Source organism: Erythrolamprus reginae, chromosome 2 (assembly GCF_031021105.1).
Source record: "Erythrolamprus reginae isolate rEryReg1 chromosome 2, rEryReg1.hap1, whole genome shotgun sequence".
In the NCBI taxonomy this organism is placed as follows: domain Eukaryota; kingdom Metazoa; phylum Chordata; class Lepidosauria; order Squamata; family Dipsadidae; genus Erythrolamprus; species Erythrolamprus reginae.
Genome location: NC_091951.1, coordinates 1,924,836 through 1,948,404, shown reverse-complemented (window position 1 = coordinate 1,948,404; position 23,569 = coordinate 1,924,836). Strand labels below are relative to the sequence as shown.

The 23,569-nt window shown below is 45.8% G+C and overlaps 1 protein-coding gene and 1 pseudogene across 1 annotated transcript; one reads left to right on the top strand and one right to left on the bottom strand.

The window, feature by feature from the left end:
* Positions 1 to 279: 279 nt before the first annotated feature.
* LOC139162916 (zinc finger protein 506-like) lies at positions 280 to 16,507 on the bottom strand. The gene is made up of 6 exons (XM_070743822.1): positions 16,218 to 16,507; positions 15,377 to 15,970; positions 15,012 to 15,126; positions 14,843 to 14,910; positions 2,190 to 2,319; positions 280 to 1,477 (listed from the first exon to the last, which is right to left on the bottom strand). The coding sequence occupies exons 2-6, from the start codon at positions 15,788 to 15,790 to the stop codon at positions 477 to 479; spliced, it is 1,728 nt and encodes a 575-aa protein (XP_070599923.1). The 5' UTR covers positions 15,791 to 15,970; positions 16,218 to 16,507; the 3' UTR covers positions 280 to 476.
* An 851-nt stretch (positions 16,508 to 17,358) lies between these two features.
* Positions 17,359 to 23,569, top strand: part of LOC139162986 (zinc finger protein 208-like) — a 44,700-nt pseudogene continuing 38,489 nt past the window's right edge.

The window sequence follows — 23,569 nt, the reverse complement described above, 5'->3', positions numbered from 1 at the left end:
TTTTAATAACTGTTAATTCTATAATGCTGAAGAACATTCAATTGGTTAGTTGTAAATTAAAGCTGGGATCTAATCTGTTGCCATCCAGACAAATAATTCCAGTGTGGGTTTGTTTTGTTTTTCATAATAAGCCCATTTGCATCTGGGAGCATTAAAAAATCTTTGTGGACCAGCTATAAAAAGGCAATGGTTTTACAAAGTGAAATTGTGACTTTGTTTGAGGAAGAAATGCAAATTCTGGATGCGAAAAAAATTTTCAGCAAGAAAATGGATGGAGCATTTTTTCATGTGGAAATTGAAAACTTTCAATTTGACATTTTATTGAAAACATCTACTGTACATTATTTTTAGTAGTTGATACAGCCTTTCATGCTTCTGAGGTCGCTAAAATGAGGACAGATTGCTGGGGACAATAAGGTGACTTTGTACATGACTCAGAGGTAAAGTGGTAAAGCGTTGTGGAGTAGTATATAAATCTAAGTGGAATTGCTATTTCTATATAGTTTCTCCAGAGAATGGATCCTTTTATGGTAAGAAAATCCACTGCTATCAGCAAAGGTCTTTCCACACTCCATGCATTTATATGCCTTCTCCCGTGTGTGGATCATTTTATGGTAAGTAAATCCACTGCTATCAGCAAAGGTCTTTCCACACTCCATGCATTTATATGGCTTCTCCCGTGTGTGGATCCTCTTATGGGAAGTAAGTGCACTGCTATAAGCAAAGGTCTTTCCACATTCCATGCATTTATACGGCTTCTCCCCTGTGTGGACCCACTTATGGGAAGTAAGTTGACCTCTTTGAGCAAAGGCCTTTCCACACTCCATGCATTTATACGGCTTCTCCCCTGTGTGGATCATCTTATGGGAAGTAAGTTGACCTCTTTGAGCAAAGGTCTTTCCACACTCTATGCATTTATATGGCTTCTCCCCTGTATGGATCCTCTTATGGGAAGTAAGTGCACTGCTACGAGTAAAGGTCTTTCCACACTCCAAGCATTTATACGGCTTGTCCCGTGTGTGGATCCCTTCGTGGATTCTAAGTTGCCACATTCTGCTAAAACATTTTCCACATTTCAAACATTTATATGGCTCCCCTTTTGTATCAATCGCTTTTTGAGATGTAAGGTAGTTATTTCCAAGAGAAAGCATGGATGTCCCATTGTAAATTTGTCCATTGTGTCTTCTTATAGCATCTTCTCCTTTGTTTTGGGTGAAATAGTTTTCATTTACTTGTATTTTAGCTTTAACTAGCTTCACACTTTTTCCAATATATTTTTTCTTCATTTTCTCTTGTCGGGCAAGAATGTTTTGCATCGGAGCATCAGTGGAAGATGAGCTTTCCTGATTCCAATTCTTTGACTGGTTTCTCTCAGGGCTTTCGACTTTCATTCCAATTCCAAACTTCTCCATTCCATCTTTATCATTGATCAGTTGGAACAGTTCACAGGGATCTTGATTCTGCTGCCAGTTATGACCTTCAAAGCAAAAGGGAAATGAAAATGATGACAAAGTTAGAGAAAACCATCAAAATGTAGAAAGTCAAGTGAATCTCCTTCTGAATTTGTCCATTAGGTTGTATGTTTGCATAATAATAATAATAATAATAATAATAATAATAATAATTATTATTATTATTATTATTATTATTTATTAGTTTTGTATCCCTCTCTTGGCCAACATTTTGCCCTGGATCTTGTGCAGGCCTTGGATAGCCGGGAACAGAGGCCTAGAGCATTATAGTGCGATATCACATGAGATCAATAGTGCTACATTTTCTACGACTGACTTCACATATCTCTCAATACTTTAGGCTTTTTCTTTCTGCAAATGCACCCAAGTAGGCAAAGGAACCGATGGAACGTTCTGTTCTCACACAGGTTTGGAGGTTTGAGACAAATGACAACACACTCCTCTCACATGACCTCCAGAGGACACACAAAAGCACACCTCGTTCTTTTTACACACCCCAACATTTAAGTTCAAATAGAAATGGCAAAATACAGATATGAAATGGCAAAAAAAACATATAAGCAAAGAGACATTGACTCTTTCCTTCCTTGAAGCACCAGAAGGCCAGATCCTTTCCTTCTCCCTCCCAGGAGATGATGTCTCATTATATTGGTTGTTTAAATAAAAAAACTAACTATATTCTGTCTTCTTGAACTCTGATTGGTGTCATACTCTTACCAAGAAAAACCACGTTCCTATGGTTTTCCAGCATGACTTCCGAATGCAGCGCTTTCTGGTCAGGATCCAGCTGAGACCATTCCTCCTCAGAGAAAGACACAGCCACCTCCTCGAAGGACACAGGGATCTCCTGAACACGGGAAAAAGAACAGAATGGGAGGATTCATAACAGCTGTTTATCTTCATCATTCATTTAGACAAGAGGATAGAAGGGGAACTCATCACATTTGTAGACAAGACCAAATCGACAGGTATAACAACACTCCCGTATATAAGATCAAGATATAGAAGGATCAACAGATATGGGCCCCATCTGACAAAGCAAAATCAACAGTGAAAAATGTAACCACGTTCATTTAGGAAAGAAAACCCAAATGCATTCGCATAGAGGAGGTGACACCTGGCTTAATAGTAGTAAGTGCAACAGGGATCTTGGAGTCCTAGTGGATAAACACTTAAATATGAGTCAGCAAATAATGTACAGTTGCCACCAAAAAACCCAAAACCCAACAAAATCAGAGGCGGCATTCAGAGGGATAGAATCAAAATGACATGAAGTGTTAGTACCACTTTATAATGCCTTGATAAGACCACACTTGGAATATTGACTCCACTACTGGTTGCCAGATGTAAGAAGCAAGAAAATAAAAGCGACAAAAACCCACACATTTTATCACAAGAAAACGATATCACCATATTCTCAACTAATATTAGTGGGTTGAACTCAGACAGAAAAAGAAAAAAGATTTTCCACAAACTTCTAAACCACAACTTTCATATAACATGTCTGCAAGAGACATATTACCAAAAAGGATGCCATGGTTCTACTTCTCCCCGGTCTTGGCAAACTCTTTACTTCCTCGGCATCAGTTAAAAAAAGAGGAATTGCCATATATGTTAAAACCCAATACAGACCAAAACTTTTCTATGAAGACACCGACGGTCAAATATTAATGGTGCAGATAACTATTAGAAACGAACAACTAACAATAATAGGAATCTATGCACCTACCATCAACCAATCGATATTTTTCTCACAACTACACAAAAAAGTAATGGAAAGGAATTTAACAAATTTCATTATTATAGGCGACTTTAATGCGATACAAAATAAAAACAAAGACCACAAGAGTAATAAACAGCAACAATTAAGGAAAACTATCCCAACTACATTCGAAGACTTAACATATGAATTTGCACTTAAAGACATATGGAGAACACACCACCCAGAGAAATCACAATACACCTTTTATTCACATCCACACAAATCATGGTCACGTATCGATATGGCTTGGTCTAATTCTTATATCATTAATCAAATAAAAGAAATACGGATTTTACCGGGTTCTTGGGCCGACCACAACCCCATACTCCTAACTCTTAACAACCAGAATAACACAATATGCCAAAGATGGACTATGAACCAATCCACCATAAATGAAAAACAATTTAAAACCCACCTAGAAAATGAAGTACCAACCTTTATAAAGACCAATAATGAAGGAGATACATCTCTTCAGATAATTTGGGATACAATGAAAGCCTATATACGTGGAATATATATTTCTTACTCAGCCTATAACAATAAACAAAGAATACAGACGCTCAACAATCTTAATACAAAACTCCAAGACGCAGAAACAATTCTCCAACAGCATCCGGATGACATAACAACCCTTATTAAAATAAAATCTATAAAACATGAAATAAACCTAGAAACCCAGCAACAACTTACTGCTAAAATTAAAAGATTAAAACAAATAAATTTTGAATCCACAAACAAACCCGGCCGCTGGCTGGCTTTTAAATTGGCACAACAAAAGGCGGAAAAAACAATAGAATTCCTTTACGATAATCTAGGTTCCTTGAAAACACAGAGGAAAAGAAAACCATAATAAAACACTTCTATCAGGAACTATATAATTCAGATACAACAGATAACTCTGCAATTAGGGAATATAGTGGTACCTTAAGATATGAACTTAATTGGTGCCGGGGGGAGGTTCGTAAGACGAAAGGTTCGTAAGACGAAACATTGTTTCCCATAGGAAACAATGTAAAGTCAATTAATCCGTGCAACCAAAAAACCCCCCGCAAAAAAACGGCTTTCCGTGACTGCTGGGAAGCGGCGCGGCTGTTTTAAAGGTGACAGCCGGCCTGGGGGGCTTCCCAGCACAGGGTTCGGGGGTGCTGGGAAGCCCCCCAGGCCGGCTGTCATCTTTTAAAAGAGCCGCGCCGCTTCCCAGCTGTCTCCTGAAGCCGAACGCGGGGCTTTGGTGTTTGGCGTTCGGAGACAGCTGGGAACCCAGCGGTCTCCCGAACGCCGAAACCGGAAGGGGCGAGGTGGGGGGGGGGGAGAACGGGAGGCTCAGCATTCCGTCAGTCGCAGCGCTGGCTGTCAACTTTTCTTTTTAGCACTGGGGAGGCAAGTCAGCTCCTGCCCAGTTTTAAAAAGAAAAGTTGACAGCCAGCGCTGCGGCTGACGGAATGCTGAGCTTCCCGTTCTCTCTCCGCCCCCTCGCCCCTTCGCCCCCCTGTGTTCCTAGGAGAAGTGCTGGTGAGGAGCAGAAGGTCTGTCTTGCCTCAATCCCCAGCACTTCTCCTAGGAACACAGGGAGGCGAAGGGGCGAGGGGGGGAGAGAAAACGGGAGGCTCAGGAAGGGAGCTCGGGAAGGAGCCCACGGTCAGTCGGCTGCGGGCGGGAGGAAGGCGATTGTTCCGCTGCCGCCAGCATGGCCTGGCTGGCAGCGGAAGATGTAACGGAGCCCACGGGGGATTTGCCTTCCTCCCACCCGCAGCCGACTGATCGTGGGCTCCTTTGCAACCTCGGAGAGCTTCCAGGGCATGAAAGCTCACGAAAACCAGGAAGCTCTCCGAGGTTGCGAAGGAGCCCACGATCAGTCGGCTGCGGGCGGGAGGAAAGCGAATGTCACGGGGCTGGGCTCGGGAAGGGGCAGCGAAGTCGGTGCCGAGGCACCCTAAGCCCACCGGTGACCGCCAAAGGGTTGGCGAAGGGAGGGTGCTGCGGCGACCCGACCAAGCCTATGGACGCGCCTCCCGCCGCTCTGCCCAATCGCAAAGCCAAAGGAGGCACGGGAGGCGGTGAATGTCATGTCCTTTGGCCAGTCACGGGGGCTGGGCTGGGCGTTTTCCTGGAAGGAATGTCATCCACCACCGAGCTTTTCGTAATCTGTTTAAATTTCCTTCATTCCCCCAACATTCCCCGCCTTGCCTCGCTTGACTGGCCAGAGGACATGACATTCACCGCCTCCCGTGCCTCCTTCGGCTTTGCGATTGGACGCGCCTCCCGCCGCTCTGCCCAATCACAAAGCCGAAGGAGGCACGGGAGGCGGTGAATGTCGTCCTCTGGCCAGTCAAGCGAGGCAAGGCGGGGAATGTTGGGGGAATGAAGGAAATTTAAACAGATTACGAAAAGCTCGGTGGTGGTGACTGCACTCCTTTTAGAAAAACGCCTCCACGGGGGCTGGGCTGGGTATTTTCCTGGAAGGAATGTCATCCACCACCGAGCTTTTCGTAATCTGTTTAAATTTCCTTCATTCCCCCAACATTCCCCGCCTTGCCTCGCTTGACTGGCCAGAGGACATGACATTCACCGCCTCCCGTGCCTCCTTCGGCTTTGCGATTGGACGCGCCTCCCGCCGCTCTGCCCAATCACAAAGCCGAAGGAGGCACGGGAGGCGGTGAATGTCATGTCCTCTGGCCAGTCAAGCGAGGCAAGGCGGGGAATGTTGGGGGAATGAAGGAAATTTAAACAGATTACGAAAAGCTCGGTGGTGGTGACTGCACTCCTTTTAGAAAAACGCCTCCACGGGGGCTGGGCTGGGTATTTTCCTGGAAGGAATGTCATCCACCACCGAGCTTTTCGTAATCTGTTTAAATTTCCTTCATTCCCCCAACATTCCCCGCCTTGCCTCGCTTGACTGGCCAGAGGACATGACATTCACCGCCTCCCGTGCCTCCTTCGGCTTTGCGATTGGACGCGCCTCCCGCCGCTCTGCCCAATCACAAAGCCGAAGGAGGCACGGGAGGCGGTGAATGTCATGTCCTCTGGCCAGTCAAGCGAGGCAAGGCGGGGAATGTTGGGGGAATGAAGGAAATTTAAACAGATTACGAAAAGCTCGGTGGTGGATGGCATTCCTTCCAGGAAAATACCCAGCCCAGCCCCCGTGGAGGCGTTTTTCTAAAAGGAGTGCAGTCACCACCACCGAGCTTTTCGTAATCTGTTTAAATTTCCTTCACTCCCCCAACATTCCCCGCCTTGCCTCGCTTGACTGGCCAGAGGACATGACATTCACCGCCTCCCGTGCCTCCTTCGGCTTTGCGATTGGACGCGCCTCCCGCCGCTCTGCCCAATCACAAAGCCGAAGGAGGCACGGGAGGCGGTGAATGTCATGTCCTCTGGCCAGTCAAGCGAGGCAAGGCGGGGAATGTTGGGGGAGTGAAGGAAATTTAAACAGATTACGAAAAGCTCGGTGGTGGTGACTGCACTCCTTTTAGAAAAACGCCTCCACGGGGGCTGGGCTGGGTATTTTCCTGGAAGGAATGCCATCCACCACCGAGCTTTTCGTAATCTGTTTAAATTTCCTTCATTCCCCCAACATTCCCCGCCTTGCCTCGCTTGACTGGCCAGAGGACATGACATTCACCGCCTCCCGTGCCTCCTTCGGCTTTGCGATTGGACGCGCCTCCCGCCGCTCTGCCCAATCACAAAGCCGAAGGAGGCACAGGAGGCGGTGAATGTCATGTCCTCTGGCCAGTCAAGCGAGGCAAGGCGGGGAATGTTGGGGGAGTGAAGGAAATTTAAACAGATTACGAAAAGCTCGGTGGTGGATGGCATTCCTTCCAGGAAAACGCCTCCGGGGGGGGGGGGTGCTGGGCTGGGCATTTTCCTTGGCGATCTTCCCTTGGCTTCCCTGGCCGCCTGGCGCTGCGATCTTCCGATGTTACCTTGGCTTCCCTGGCCGCTTCCCTGGCCACTTCCCTGGCCGCCTGGCGCTAAGATCTTCTGATCGCAGCACCAGGCGGCCAGGGAAGCCAGGAAAGATCAGAAGATCGCCAAGGGAAGATTGGAAGATCGCAGCGCCAGGCGGCCAGGGAAGCCAAGTCGGGAGCAGCGGCAACGCTGCTCCGGTTGCCTGGTCCTCTCCTGCCTCCCACGCTGTTGTTCCCCGCTGCGTCAGGCGCCGCAAGCCCCGAGTCAGACGCACCCTCGCTGCCGCGCCCAGCCGCTGCCCGCCCCGTCCTAGCCAGAGCCTGAGCCGGCCCGCTCGGTCGCGCCTCCTCGCCCGCGGCCCGCCCACCCGCCCAGGATGCAGACCTGCTGCCTCTCCCGTGCCCACCGCCGGCCTGATCCTGCGCCTCCTGCTTTCCCCCCCAGCCAAAAATACAAAGGCGGTCTGCCGCCGCCCGCGGAGCAATAGGAAACTGAAGCTGCTGGCGGTTTCAGACTCCCTTTGCTCCACGCTGCTCCGCCCTGCCTGTCATGCGATGGCAGACCGTCTTTGTGTTTTTCGCTGAGGGGGGGAGCAGGAGGACCTTCCTGACTCCCTCCCCCAGCGTCGGACCTCCTGCCCTCCCTCCCAGCCAAAAACCCAAAGCGGCCTCCTGAACGTTTTCCGTCTTACGTACCTGCCGCTGCCGCCGAGAAGCCCCGCAGCCCGGCTGTCACATTTTAAAACAGCCGGGTGGCTTCCCAGCAGCCTCTCCAACCCGAACGCCAAACCCGAACTTCCGGGTTTGGCTCCGGGAGGCAACTGGGAAGCCCCCTGGCTGTTTTAAAAGGTGACAGCCGGGCTGCGGGGCTTCCCAGCAGCCTCCGGAATGCCAAACCCGGAAGTTCGGGTTTGCCGTTCGTAACACGAAAAAAGTTCGTAAGAAGAGGCAAAAATTTTCTGAACCCCGGGTTCGTATCTCGGGTTGTTCGTAAGACGAGGGGTTCGTATCTTGAGGTACCACTGTATCTACTTCAAAACGAAACATTAGAGCTAACAGACAAAGAAAGCACCAAATTAAATAAGACTATTACCCTCACAGAAATCAAATTGGCCATTGCAAAACAACACAACAACAAAACCCCAGGACCTGATGGAATCCCCTCGGAATTTTATAAACACCACCAGGACTTATTAGAACTACTTATGTTAAAAGTATACAACGAAGCCTTACTTCAAGGCAACCTTGCCAAAACATGGTCCGAAGCTTACATCACTATCATTCCAAAAGAAAATAAAGATTAAAAATACCTAGAAAATTACCGACCAATCTCTACAGACTATAAAATATTTTCGACAATAATTGCAGAACGTTTTAAAAAGATTCTAAATAATATTATTCACTCAGACCAGAATGGATTTCTACCGGCAAGGAATATTAGTAATAATACTCGGACCATACTTAACACCCTAGAATATTACAATGAAAACCCAGACAAACCAATGGCCCTTATATTTATAGATCTAAAAAAGGCTTTTGATTCTTTATATTGGGAATATTTCATAGCACAAATAGAACATGTGAAATTTGGCAATAATTTCCTTAATTTAATTAAATCCATTTATTCACACCAATCAGCTAAAATACTCTTCAACAAATCTATTACAGAAGAAATAACAGTCATGAGAGGTGTACGTCAGGGATGTCCTCTGGCACCTCTAATATTCATACTTGCCATGGAAACATTACTAAAAAATATAAGAAATACTAGACAAATACATGGAATCGAAATAAAAAAAGAACACTTCAAACTTCAAGCCTTTGCAGACGACATGGTATTCATAATTCAAGATCCACTCAATTCAGCTCATATCTTATTGGACGAACTTCACAGATTTGGGGAAATAACTGGCCTCACAATTAATGTAGACAAAACCAAAATTATAACCAAAAACATGACAGAAAAACAAAATTCCCTACTAGAACAAGCTCTTAATCTAAAAATTGTGGAAAAAATTAAATACCTGGGCATCTTAATTTCAGCAAATAACGACACCAATAAAAAAGACAATTATGACAAACTTGCACAAGACATACAAAAAGATCTAGCTAGATGGACAAACCTAAAATTATCTTTAATGGGCCAGATTGCCGCAATTAAATCAAATATCCTTCCTAAATATTTATATTTATTTCAAGTAGCCCCCACTAAACTAAACCAATCATTCTTTGAACATCTCCATAAACTAATTCGAAAATTCATTTGGACAAAAAAGAAGGCAAGAATAAAATGAAAAAACCTCCAAGACCATAGGTCTAGAGGTGGTTTTGGCCTACCCAATTTCTATCTATACTATCAAGTCACGATTATGACCAAAATCAAAGATTGGATAACTCTCCAAAATACAAGACTGCTCACATTGGAAGGATTTGACATACGGTCAGGACGGCATCCATTTTTAATGATGGAACCAAACAAAATACCAAAACACTTTAAAAATCACTATAATACTCTAATATCAATATGGCACCAAATAAAAAAACCCTACTACTTAGCAATTCCGAAATGGCTATCCCCAAATGAATTTTATACCTATTCAACTGCCTTTTCCACTCCAACACCTGCGATATCCTACAAAGAAAACCTCTACAAAATGATTTACAGATGGCATCTTCCATCAGCCAGACTGTCAAAAATGTACCCAAATATATCACCCCTATGTTGGAAGTGCAAAAAGAAACAAGGAACCTATTATCACCTGTACATATGCCAAAAAATTCTGGACAGAAATTAAAAGAATAATAGACCAAGTCCTATTGATAAAGATTACAACCAAACCCGAACTGTTTCTCCTAGGTGTCCTGAGACAGAAAGCTACCAAAGAAGACAGATATCTTATCGTACAAATATTGACTGCCGCCAGACTAACATACACCCAACAATGGAAAGAAAAAAACATCCCCACAACTTTAACTATTATTAGCAAAATCATGGAATGTGCTGAACTCTCCAAAATGACAATGGAAATGCAAAAGAAGAATGAATCCGAGTTCCACAAGGCCTGGGAGAAGTGGTAGAGATGGCTATCCAGCACTAATCACAATAAAAGAGAAACCAACTGAAAACTCCTTACTCTGCACCAAAGGAAAAACAAATACAACAAAAGCATAGACCAAATACAAACTAGATGTTCTGTCTGAGTTCAATTCCCCTGATACCTATCTATAAATTACTAACAATGTAACATACAACTATCCTCAATATACACACCCACGGCCACAACACTATAATTTAATAATGTCGTTAAACTACATACGCCTGCTATACTGCAGGTACCACCCCCTCCCTTTCCCCACCCAAATCCCATCTTATTTTATCTAACCATACTAATATATCGCTAAGTAAATCTATAGATACGAAACCATAAAACATTAAATATTAAGTATAACATGAAAATGCACAGTTGAATGTTTAAAACTGATACATAATAAGTTATATATTTTATGTTGAAACATGTCTATTGTTCTGTATCCCCCTTACTTTTTGTATCCCTATTTCCGCCCCTTTTTCTTTTTTTCTTTTCTTAAAAAACGAATAAACTACCGTATATACTCGAGTATAAGTCGCTCCGACTATAACTCGAGGCGCCTACTTTTGCCACAAAAACTGGGAAAATTTATAAACCCCTGTATAAGTCGAGGGTGGAAATTGCAGCGGCTACTGGTAACTTATAAAAATGGAAACCAATAAAATTACATCAATTCAGGCATCAGTAGATTAAATGTTTTAGAATATTTATTTCAAAGAAAGCCAGTAAACTAGCTCTGTAAGTTTAAAAGAGGGTAAACAGGTATATATCCCCCCAAGGCAGGTATAGGCAAAAAAAATGCAAGTACCTAGGTACTTACCTCAATCCCCTGCTCCTGCTGGTTTGGGTTAGGGTTAGGGTACTTGACCTCTCCTTGCCTCAAAGAGATACAATTTCCCTCTATATTTACTATTACTGAACATCCAAAATATACTTAATTCTATGTATATATGCCATATGTGTAAATAAATATTACACACAGGCACACAAAAATATACTGTACATTATCTACTATATAAACTGTATGTGTATATACAGAGAGAGAAAGAGAGAGAGCTCTTGTAAAATTATATATGGTACATTCAACCTCACTTACTGTAATAGGAAAAACAAACCCAGAGTCCACTTTCTGCCACACAGTTAACCAGAACCAGAACATTACACATGTCTTCAGATGTATCGGTACTTCCCTAGCTTGCACATCACTGTTAGCTAGAAAATGTCATGGATTGAGTAAAATGTGGTGATTCTCACTTGACAATGCTTTTGCTTAACAACAAATTTTGAGCTCAATTGTGGTCATAGGTCTCTGTCTGTCTGTCTGTCTGTCTGTCTGTCTTCCTTTCCTGTCTGTCTGTGCCCCCCTCCTCTCCCCTCCCCGGGTAAATTACAGAGTCAATACTGTATTGTTTTTTTTATTTAAGGTTACAAAGCAAATGAAGAATCATTTTGAGTATTCTTTAAAATTTCTTCAGTGGGATCCATAGCTAATCTGGCAAAAGATTTTTCACCTGGCAAAACTTTATATTGTTGACATTAGGCACAAGCAGACAGATGTCTTAAAAGGCAAACAAACTGTCAAAAAAGTATGTTTTTTAAAAATATAATATTTTGGTTGTTGAATTTAATTCTGCCTTGGCGCCGGGCAGCCCCTGCAGATGAGTGGCTGGCGACGACCACGCATTCCCATCTTTGTGTCCGCTGGGGTTAAAGGAAAGTTTAGGGACCCCCGCTCCTTGGAGAAATGCCTCGGTGGTGACATTCTGAGCGTTTTTGCCTCCCCACTCCGAAAATCCCACTTCTCAGCAGCTTGCCGAGGCTGAGAGGAGAGTGATTTTAAAAGGCACTCTCAGCTTGGGGTTTTCTCCCAACTGAAATGTTTCTCTCGCCACTGACAAATTGTTCGCCCGCCGCCCTCAACACCCGCTTTGTCCTCGACCCGGCAGAAGAAAACCGCGTCCTTTCCTGTCTCTCTCTTCCCGAGAGGTGGGGTGGGGGGGGTATTGAGAAGACAGAAGCAAGAATCCACCCCCCCACACACACACACACCGGCTTTTTTCCCCTCTAGCACGACATTGGAGTGGTTGGCTGGCTCTTTTGCTTGCAGGGAGAGGGGGGGAAAGCTGGTAAAGTGGGGGTGTGTGTGGATTCTTGCTTCTATCTTCTCGTCACACCCCCCCACCTCACTGGCTTAGGAACATCGTTGCCTCCCACAGCCACTTCCCCACGCGCTTCGGATGTTCCTGCCTCTCCTACAGCGAAGACAGGCGGCACCTTCCCGAAGCACTCAGCTAAGTGGCTGGGGGAGCGGCTGGCCATTTGCCGCCTCTCTCCGCTGTAGGAGAGGCAGGCGCAACCAAGGCAATGTTCCAAAGCGGTCTCCGGGAAGCGATCGAGGGAAAGGCAGTCATGTGCCTTTCCTTCAGCTCTAAAGAAGCAGCAACTGCCCTGCCTTCCCCCAGCCGGTTAACCGAGCGCTTCAAGTTAACCGGCTGGGGGAAGGCGGGGCATTTGCCTCCTCTTTCGAGCTGAAGGAAAAGCAGACGACTGCCTTTCCCTCGGTCACTTCCCGGAGACCGCTTTGGAACATCGCTTTGGGAGAGGGGGCAACTGCTCCCGGTTAAGAAGCAAGAATCCACCCCCTAGCCAAACGGCTTTTTTCCTGTTTAGCGCTCGAACGCTGCGCTAAACAGCAAAAAAGCCGTTTGGCTAGGGGGTGGATTCTCCCTTCTTAACCGGGCAGTTGCCGCTTCTTTCTGTTTAGCGCAGCGTTCGAGCGCTAAACAGCAAAAAAGCGGCAACTGCCCGGTTAAGAAGGGAGAATCCACCCCCTAGCCAAACGGCTTTTTTCCTGTTTAGCGCTCGAACGCTGTGCTAAACAGCAAAAAAAGCCGTTTGGCTAGGGGGTGGATTCTCCCTTCTTAACCGGGCAGTTGCCGCTTCTTTCTGTTTAGCGCAGCATTCGAGCGCTAAACAGCAAAAAAAGCCGTTTGGCTAGGGGGTGGATACTCCCTTCTTAACCGGGCAGCTGCCCCCTCTCCCAGAGCGCTATCCTTAGCGGTCTCCAGGAAGCAGGTTAGGGAAAGACAGCCGTCTTTCGGCTTGAAAGAAGCGGCAACTGCCTGGTTAAGAAGGGAGAATCCACCCCCTAGCCAAACGGCTTTTTTGCTGTTTAGCGCAGCGTTCGAGCGCTAAACAGGAAAAAAGCCGTTTGGCTAGGGGGTGGATTCTCCCTTCTTAACCAGGCAGTTGCCGCTTCTTTCAAGCTGAAAGACGGCTGTCTTTCCCTAAACCGCTTGCACCCTCTTGTGGTGACCTGTCAGTCACCCGAGTATAAGTCGAGGTCGGGTTTTTCAGCCCATTTTTGGGCTAAAAAACTCGACTTATACTCGAGTATATACGGTATTTAAAAAAAGAAAAAAAAGAAAATTGCTTTATCAAGTTCATTGATCCTGCAAAACCTTCAGTGCCTTTCACTAAAGTAATCCCACTTCTGGATCAACTGATCTGTTGCCCTGTCTATTATTGATTGATCTCGTAGTCTGACCCATTGGCTGAAAGGAAGAAAACAGAGAGAAAATTTACTGGGAAAATCATTTCTCAGCTTTTGCAAGGCGGGAATGTTTGATCTCCTAATCAAGGCCCAAATCAGAGGACTGGAAATTATTTTGTATTTGTTTTGTATATGTTGTGATTCAGCCTGAGGCTCCTCAGGGAACGGCTGGAACTCTGCCGGATCCATGCTCAGAGGGGGAGGACGATGAACAGGAGGGGGAGGACCAGGCAGAAGAGGAAGAGGGAGAGCAGCCAGAGACCCCCGGGGGGGGGGGGCTCTCCCCAGCGAGTAGCCTGGATTCATTAGATGAAGACGCCCAGGCTATCATAGATATGAGGCAGAGACGGGCAGCCCAAAGAAGGGGCCAATTTGCAAGGTATTTCCATTCCTGAATTGGTAACAGCTGGGTTTGGGTGTGGTTCTCCTCAGCAGGGTTGAAAAGGCAGGCCCGCCCTTACTGTATTGTGGAGAGTTATCTATTGGGAGTCCTGTGACCTTGCTTCGATTCTTGGCGTCTCTGATCCTGGCTTGTGGCTTCGAAGGCTGAAGACTTGGGGGAGGCGTGGGTTTTATTACCTCCAGTGTTGTTTTTGCCAGCAAGAATCCTGTTTTATTGCCTGGCCGTCGTGAAACCTTTGTGAAGCTTCATAACATTCCTGTCTGTAAGAACAGTTTTTGTTACCTGTGTTTGTTTTCAAATATATAAACTGCCTTTGCTTTTTACCAGTGTGTTTGGCTACTCTTTTTAGTTGGTGTTGGCGTTTGGGGGGACCCAGACAGAACAGTATATATTCATTCTTATTTCTTGAAAGACTTTTTAAAAATTGCTTCTTTTAAACTCAAAGTTGGAAGAATACCTAGCAGAAGAAGATAACCAGAGGAAGAGATGCTGGCTAAAAGGAACTTGAACCTGCTGTTCTGCTCTCCATGTTGTGGGAGAACACAAAAATAATCCGGGCCAAACAAGGGGGGGAAATAGAAGGAGAGAGCACTCTGCACACCCGCTTCACTTCCTGAGAGGAGAATAGGAATCTAATAGCTTTTCCCTTTCTTACTTGATTTGAAGGTTCAACCGCTGTTTGATCTCCGTCATAATAACTAGAAAGATTCATTCTTTGTCTCTCTGTAAGGAATAAATAATTTCAAAATGCATAATTAAAAAAATAGGAGGAGAAGAGAGAGAGAGAGGTAGGACAGATGGGTCATCGGAGGATCTTCCATTACCTTCTGTGGTGTCCTGACGTGGATCTTCCGAAGGGATCCTCCAAGAAATTGGTTCCTGAGGGGGATTTGATGGATTCCTCTTTCCCTCAGGATCTCTCATCTCCACAGTGCGGCACTTCAAATAAGAGAAGGAAAAAAGAATCAGAATTAATGTACATCACACAACAAAAAGCGGATTGCCAGATTCACAACACAACATCAAAGCCCCCAATATCCACCCATGAGATTGAGTGAAAGAACGGAACAATATCCTACAAGAATTTGAGAACTGCCACATGTGATGAATGCCAGAGAGGTTAGGGAAGGAGGGGTGAAGTATTCAACCACATTCTCTACTGTTTACTAAGCTCCCTGAAGTGTCTCACCTGCAACTGGACCTGCTCCTTCTGCTCCTCCGCCTGGCTCAGGAGGAGGCCTTCCACCAGGGCCACCGCCTGGGAGCTGGTCTCTGCTCCACACTCCCGCACCCAGCCCTCCATCTCTGGGGGCAGAAGGAACAGGAACTGCTCCAGAACCACCAGGTCCACCATCTGGGTTTTGGTGTGTTTCTCTGGCCTCAGGCATGGCCTGCACAACTCGTGGAGTCGGCTGCAAAGTGCTCGGGGACCCTCAGCCTCCCATGATTGGATGGAGTTCCAGGGCAGAACTTCTGAAGGGAGGATGGATTCTTCCTCCAGCATCTCCTGCCCGGGTCTTGTCCAGAGCTTCCCCCCCTTCCCAGGCTGAGCGGCTGCAGGGCCTTTTCCGCTTCCCTCCTCTGCAAAAGGTGTGGTCTCCATCCTTTCTCTGTCCTGCAGAGCAACTCCAAAGGGGTCCAAGGACTCTCAGTTGCCTTTTCCTTCACGGGACCATTTCTGGGAACACAGGACGGATCCCTCCAGGTGATCCCGCTCTTTTTTTCTTCCCCCAGGAGAAAATGTGGCCTTGCAAAGACCACAAATGGCTTCCGGCTTCTGTCTCTGAGGTGGAAGGAAAAACAAAGGCCCAGAATGAGAAGGTGGAATTCAGCCCCTGAGCGACCTTCCCCCAACCTGCCCGGAGCCCCAAGAGGCTCATCCCAGCGCAGGGCCGAGGTCCCCCGAGCAGGGCCGGGAAGGAGGCAGCTGCAGAGGCCGCCGCCTCCCCTCCCCCCGCTTCTTCCGCTTTCCCTGCAGGGAGAGGGCGGCAGGGGAACATGGGGACCGGGAAGACCCCCCCCCCCCTCACCTGGGACACGTTTGGTTGTTTTCCCGCCGGGCTCTCAGTCTCTTCTTTCTCAGCCTCCTCTGCAAAACCCTCCGGGAAGTTTCTTTCCCTTGGCAGACATCGCCCCCTGGTGGATTTGGGCCCAAGTTCCAGGATGGGAGGAATGGCGAGAAAGAGACGCGCCTGACAATTCAATCTCAGCTCTGTTTCTTTTGAAGACTTTCAACGTGAAGAGAGTGAATTTAATGGCTGGAGAATCTCAAAAAGCCCCGAGGAAAAAGGCGGGAAAGGGACACGCCCCCTTTCCACCCTCAGCAACCAATCAGAGGGCAGATCCCCTCAGGCAGGAGCCCGCCCTCTCTCGGCCACAACGGGGTGTTTGGGACCTTTGTGCACTTTCCTTCTTCGGCCATTAAATTTAATCTCTTCACATTTAAAATATTCAAATAAAACAGAGCTGAGATTGAATTGTCAAGTTAGAATGCCTTTTAAAAAATTATTATTTATCTTGCACGGAGCCAAAAAGAATTCAAGGTCTTTCCCATCCTTTCCCCAAGGGGGCGCCTTTGCCAAGGGAAAGGAATTCCAGGAGCTTCCCCCTTGCCCCCCCCTCCAGTCCAGGGCGAGAGGAGGCTGAGAAGGAAGTGACATCACTGAGCCTCGACGCTCTAGGACGCCACACTCGCTCTCTTTAACCCCAGGTGCTCGCATTAGACGGAGGACATCGAAGTGCCCCAGGTGAGGGAGGGCTCTCTTCCCGGGTCCCATGCTCCCCAGCCATCCTCTCCTTGCAGGGGAAGCGGGGGAGGGGAGGGTGGGCCTTGTGGAGGCCCAGCAGGAGAGGAGAGAAGCCGGGCGAGGAGGAGGCAGGCTCTCCGAGGGCCCGATCCTGTCTCCGGAGGGGGAGAGAAGCGGGGCGGCCTCTGCAGCTGCCTCCTTCCCGGTCCTGCTCGGGGGCCCTGGGCCCTGCGCTGGGATGAGCCTCTTGGGGCTCCGGGCAGGTTGGGGGAAGGTCGCTCAGGGGCTGAATTCCACCTCATTCTGGGCCTTTGTTTTTCCTTCCACCTCAGAGACAGAAACCGGAAGCCATTTGTGGTCTTTGTAAGGCCCCATTTTCTCCTGGGGGAAGAAAAAAAGAGCGGAATCACCTGGAGGGATCCGTCCTGTGTTCCCAGAAATGGTCCCGTGAAGGAAAAGGCGTCTGGAGACTCACAAGAGTCCTTGGACCCCTTTGGAGTTGCTCTGCAGGAAAGAGAAAGGATGGAGACCCCACCTGTTGCAAAGTGGGGAAGCGGGAAAGGCCCTGCAGCTGCTCAGCCCGGGAAGGGGGGGAAGCTCTGGACAAGACCCGGGCAGAAGATCCTGGAGGAAGAATCCATCCTCCACTCAGAAGTTCAGTCCTGGAACTTCATCCAATACCAGGAGGCTGAGGGTCCCCGAGGACTTTGCAGCCGACTCCACGACTTTTGCAGGCGATGGCTGAGACCAGAGAAGCACACCAAAGCTCAGATGCTGGACCTGGTGGTTCTGGAGCAGTTCCTGTCCATTCTGCCCCCAGAGATTGAGGACTGGGTGCGGGAGTGTGGAGCAGAGACCAGCTCCCAGGCAGTGGCCCTGGCAGAAGGCCTCCTCCTGAGCCAGGCGGAGGAGCAGAAAGAGCAGGTCCAGTTGCAGGTGAGACACTGTAGGGAGCTCAGAAGGGAATAGAGAATGTGGTTGAATACTTCACCCCTCCTTCCCAAACTTCTCTGGCGTTCATCACATATGGCAGTTCTCCAATCTTTTAGGACAATGTTCTGATTTCTCACTCAACCCCATGGATGGACATTGGGGGCTTTGATGTTGTTTTGTGAATCTTGGAATCTGCTTTGTGTTGTGTGATGTACATTAATTCTGATTCTTTTTTCCTTCTCTTATTTGAAGTGCCGCACTGTGGAGATGAGAGATCCTGAGGGAAAGAGGAATCCATCAAATCCCCCTCAGGAACCAATTTCCTGGAGGATCCCTTCGGAAGATCCAAGTCAGGACACCACAGAAGGTAATGGAAGATCCTCCGATGACCCATCTGTCCTACCTCTCTCTCTCTCTTCTCCTCCTATTTTGTTAATTATGCATTTTGAAATTATTTATTCCTTACAGAGAGACAAAGAATGAATCTTTCTGGTTATTGTGACGGAGATCAAACAGCGGTTGAACCTCCAAATCAAGTAAGAAAGGGAAAAGCTATGAGATTCCTATTCTCCTTTCAGGAAGTGAAGCGGGTGTGCAGAGTGCTCTCTCCTTCTATTTCCCCCCTTGTTTGGCCCGGATTATTTTTGTGTTCTTCCACAACATGGAGAGCAGAACAGCAGGTTCAAGTTGCTTCTTCTTGTTATCTTGTTCTGCTAGGTACTCTGCCAACTTTGATTTTTACAAGCAGCAAGTTCTTCAAGAAATAGGATAATTTCTATTTATCCTATTGGATCAGATATATAATGCCAAATTCCACTTTCTCCACTTAAGAGGCTCTTTTCGTCATCCAGATTCTCCATCTAATAAACCCTCACCTTTAATTCCAAGTTTAATACTTTTCTTCTTTACATTCAGAACATACTTTATGGTTTCTTATTCCTTTGCATTTCAAGTTCATTTTCCAACTTTGAGTTTACAAGAAGCAATTTTTTAAAAGCCCTTCAAGAAATAAGAATGAATATATACAAAACAAATACAAAATAATTTCCAGTCCTCTGATTTGCGCCTAGATTAGGAGATCAAACATTCCCGCCTTGCAAAAGCTGAGAAATTATTTTCCCAGGGAATTTTCTCTTTGTTTTCTTCCTTTCAGCCAATGGGTCAGACTACTAGATCAATCAAAGATAGACAGGGCAATAGATCAGTTGATCCAGAAGTGGGATTACTTTAGTGAAAGGCATTGAAGGTTTTGCAGAATCAATAAACTTGATAAAACTTCCCCAAATATTTCTTCAGTTTTCAGATTTGCCCATTTTGTTTGATGCACAACCACATAACTTGGTGCATATCTTTGCTTTGGTAATTTGGGAACAATGAAACAGAGTAACAGTTGGTAGGGATCTTGGAGGTCTTATAGTCCAACCCCCTGCTCAGACAGGAAGCCCTATAACATTTCAGATAAATGGCTGTCCAATTTCTTCATAAACACCTCCACTTTTGGAGCAACCACAATTTCTGGAGGCAAGTCATTCCACTGATTAATTCTTCTCACTTTCAGGAAATTTCCCTTTACTTGTGGGTTGGTTCTCTCCTTGAAAACTTTCCATCCATTGTGTCTTGGAACACTGCTGTCATGTCACTCCCTGGTCCTTCTTTTCATGAAAGTACAAATACCCAATTCCAGCAGCGGTAAAAGAGCAATATTTTAGCCTCCAGCCCACTAATAACTTTTGTTGCTCTAATACATTATTATTATTAATTATTATTGTGAATCCTCCTGTTCTGTTCTTGTTCCCGTGTTCAGGAGAGTCCTGTGTCCTTCGAGGAGGTGGCTGTGTCTTTCTCTGAGGAGGAATGGTCTCAGCTGGATCCTGACCAGAAAGAGCTGCATTCGGAAGTCATGCTGGAAAACCACAGGAACGTGCTCTCTCTGGGTAAGAGTTTTCTAGTCACCAATCAGAGTTCAAGAAGACAGATTATAGTTGTTTATTTTTATTATAAAACCAATATTATGAGATACCGTCCCCTGGGAAGGAGAAGGAAAGGATCTAGCCTTCTGGTGCTCCAAGGAAGAAAAGAGTCAATGTCTCTTTGCTTAGATGCTTTTTGTGCCATTTCATATCTGTATTTTTCCATTTCTATTTTAACTTAAATGTAGGGGGCTGAAAAGGACGAGGTGTGCCTTTATGTGTCCTCTGGAGGTCATGTGAGAGGAATGTGTTGTCATTTGTCCTCTGAAACCTTCAAAATTCTGAGAGAACAATGTTTTCACACTCAGCTCATGGAAGACCATTCTCCCAATCCAATCCAAGAACAAAGGCCTCTTGCAATGTCACACAGCATCCTAGGATGCAGTTTAGTTAGTTTAGTTTATTTAGATTTGTATGCCGCCCCTCTCTGAAGACTCGGGGCGGCTAACAACAATAAAAAACAAATCTAATATTAAAAAGTCATCTAAAAACCCCAATTTAAGAGACCAATCATACCAACAAACATACCATGTATAAATTCTATAAGCCTAGGGGGAAGGGAGAAAAATTTTTCAATTCCCCCATGCCTGAGGACAGAGGTGGGTTTTAAGGAACTTGCGAAAGGCAAGGAAGGTGGGGGCAACTCTGATATCTGGAGGGAGCTGGTTCCAGAGGGTTGGGGCCGCTACAGAGAAGGCTCTTCTCCTGGTTCCCGCCAGACGACATTGTTTAGTCGACGGGACCCGGAGAAGGCCAACTCTGTGGGACCTAACCGGTCACTGGGATTCGTGCGGCAGAAGGCGGTCCCGGAGATATTCTGGTCCGGTGCCATGAAGGGCTTTATAGGTCATAACCAACACTTTGAATTGTGACCGGAAACTGATCGGCAACCAATGCAGAGTGCGGAGGTAATCCTTGTGTCACAACAGTTCATTTAGTGGCCGTTCCCAAAATTATGAGTGTTGCAGTACAATGGCCATCGTTCACACTTAAGAATGACAGGAGAGGTGCTGCCACATTCACCCCACCTATTCCCCTACACCGCAGGACTTATCATCTTTTTTCAGTTTATAAGATGCGCTTTCCCTCCCACACACAAAAAAGTAGGTGGAAATATCTCTGGGTCTTATAGGGTGAATATGGGGCTGTTTTTAGCCTTCTAAACCCTCCGTGAGTCCTGTTTTTGCTTCATCAACATGGCTGAAAATGGGAGGCTCAGAGGGCCTGTTTTTGGCCTGAGAATATTTCTGGATGCTATGGAGGGCAAAAACGGGATGTGCGGAGGCCAAAAGTTTTTTTTTCTAAATCTAGGTACGTGTTATGGTACGAAAAATACAATACCTTGCGGCGATGTGGCGAGCCATTGGCTTCTTTGTCTTCTTCGCTGCATTTGCAGAAAAAAGAGGCCTAACGTAGTGAGAGATACGTGGGATCTGTAGTGGAAAATCTAGCGCTATTGATCTCACCTGATCTCGCACTATAATGCTTTAAGCCTCTGTTCTGTGCTAACCAAGGCCTGCACAAGATCCAGGGCAAAATGTTTGCCAAGAGAGAGAAGGCCTCTTCGTTTTCAAAGACTTTTGCCCTGGATCTTGCGCAATGTTCCCTCTAATTTTTTTTCGGGGTGGGCGGAAAAGTATAGTGTCTGAGCGGCAGTCCCTTTGGGACTGGGTGGCATAGAAGTATATGTGTGTGTGTGTGTGTGTATGTATGTATGTATGTATGTATGAATGAATAAATAAATTCCCTTCTTTTTTATTAAAAGAAATTAATAATAAAACAAAACCAAAATCTATTACTATTAAAACTAAAGCAACCAGCAAAACCAAAAACACAACTATTAATAAATCCAAGGTTTAAAATCTTCATTTCTTAAATATTTATCATAGTATTATAGTAATCTGGTAATACTATGAAAATCTACCTGAACACCAATGCATCAATTAATATATTTCCATAAATTATACTTTTCTATAATTCCATTCAATATTTCCAAGCTCAATTAATTTTCAGGCACTTGGCATTTACTATTATTAACTTTCAAAAATCTCCTACATTTCCAAGTATATTTTAAATTCATAATGCAAACTCATAAAAATCATACAGCACATATCATAAACCCCTTATTTATCATATGTATCTTCCATTAATTTTACCTATGTAATTCTATGTAGTTCTAAAATTCTAATCCATTTTTTAAAATTGATACATCTTAATATTAAACAACACCTAAATATATATTTTACCAATATTCTATAGTCAACCCATATTTAATCAATCATCCCACCTCAAATTTCTACCACTGTTCTCATTTCTGGGTCTCTCTCCTGTCTCTCCCCCTTTTCTGTCTCATTTGTTTCTCATTTCTCCCTCTTCTTCCCCTTTTCTCCCATTCCTTCCATCTCTCACTTCTCCTCTTTTTCCATCCTTGCCTTCCCCCCCCCTCTGTGTGTGAACTCTTGAACCATTTCCAAAAACAGGTGAGAACTGGGGGGGGGGGGTCTGTTATTATTTGGGTGCGTTTTACCATATGCTTTAAATCAAGAGTCACTTCTCTCTCTGTTTCTCTCTCTTTTCTGTCATTCTCTGCCTCAATCATTTTCTCGTTTCTCTTTTTTTCTCCCCTTTTTTCTATCATTTCTCTCTCTCTCTTCCTTCCACTCCTCTCTCTCTTGCTTTCTTTCTCTCACTCTCTTCCTTCCTCTCTCCTCTCTCTCTTTCTTCCTCCTTTTTTTCTCTCTCTCCCCCCTCTTGCTCTCTCTCTTTCTCACTTTCTCTCTCCCTCTCTCCTTTCTATCTCACTCTGTCTGTTGCTCTCTCTCTCGTTCTCTTTCTCTTGTTTTCTTTCTCTCCCTTGCTCTTTCTCACTCTCTCTCTTGCTTTCTTTCTCATTTTCTTGCTATCTCTTGCTATCTCTTGCTATCTTCCCCCTCTTTCTCTCTTTCTCACTTCCTCTCTCCCTCTCTTTCTATCTCGCTCTGTCTATTGCTCTCTCTCTCCCCCTCTTGTTCTCTTTCTCTCTCTTCCTTTCTTCTCTGTGGAGGCCGGCAAAGGTTTTTCTTATTTTGAATGTTCTGGGCGGGCTGGCAGGGGGATGGGGAGCGCACGCGCGCCCGACATTCCAAATAACCTTTGCCGGCCTCCGCTGTGAGAAGGTTTTCTCCCAGCCCTTCGAGAATGCCTGGCCCACCTCTCCTGCAGCCCCTTCGCTGACAGTCCAGGATGAAAGGTGCTGGGTGGGGGTGGGGACGGCCGTGGCCGCCATTCAAAGTAACCCTCAACGCCTCCGCACTTTCGTCGCTCCCCGCCCCCAACTCCAACGCCCAGCTCCTTTTGTGGCCTTGGAAAAGACTGTGCGGGGGGTTGTTTTTGGGTGCATAGCTGCGCACCTTAGAGGGAACATTGATCTCGTGTAGTCCTCAGTTCTTAAAAGAATGCAGGCCTAAAGTACTGCAGTGTGAGATCATGCGAAATTAGTAGCCTGAGATCTTGTACTACTGGCCTGTGATCTCACAATAAAGTACTTTAGTTCGTTATGTGAACTGATGCCTGTACCAGATCCGGAGTGATAGCAATTTTCAGATATCTCAGGGGCTGCGACAAAGAAGAGGGAGTCAAATTATTCTCCAAAGCACCTGAGGGCAGTACAAGAAGCAATGGGTGGAAACTAATCAAGGAGAAAAGGAACTTAGAACTAAAGATAAATTGCCTGACAGTTAAAAAAAATCAATG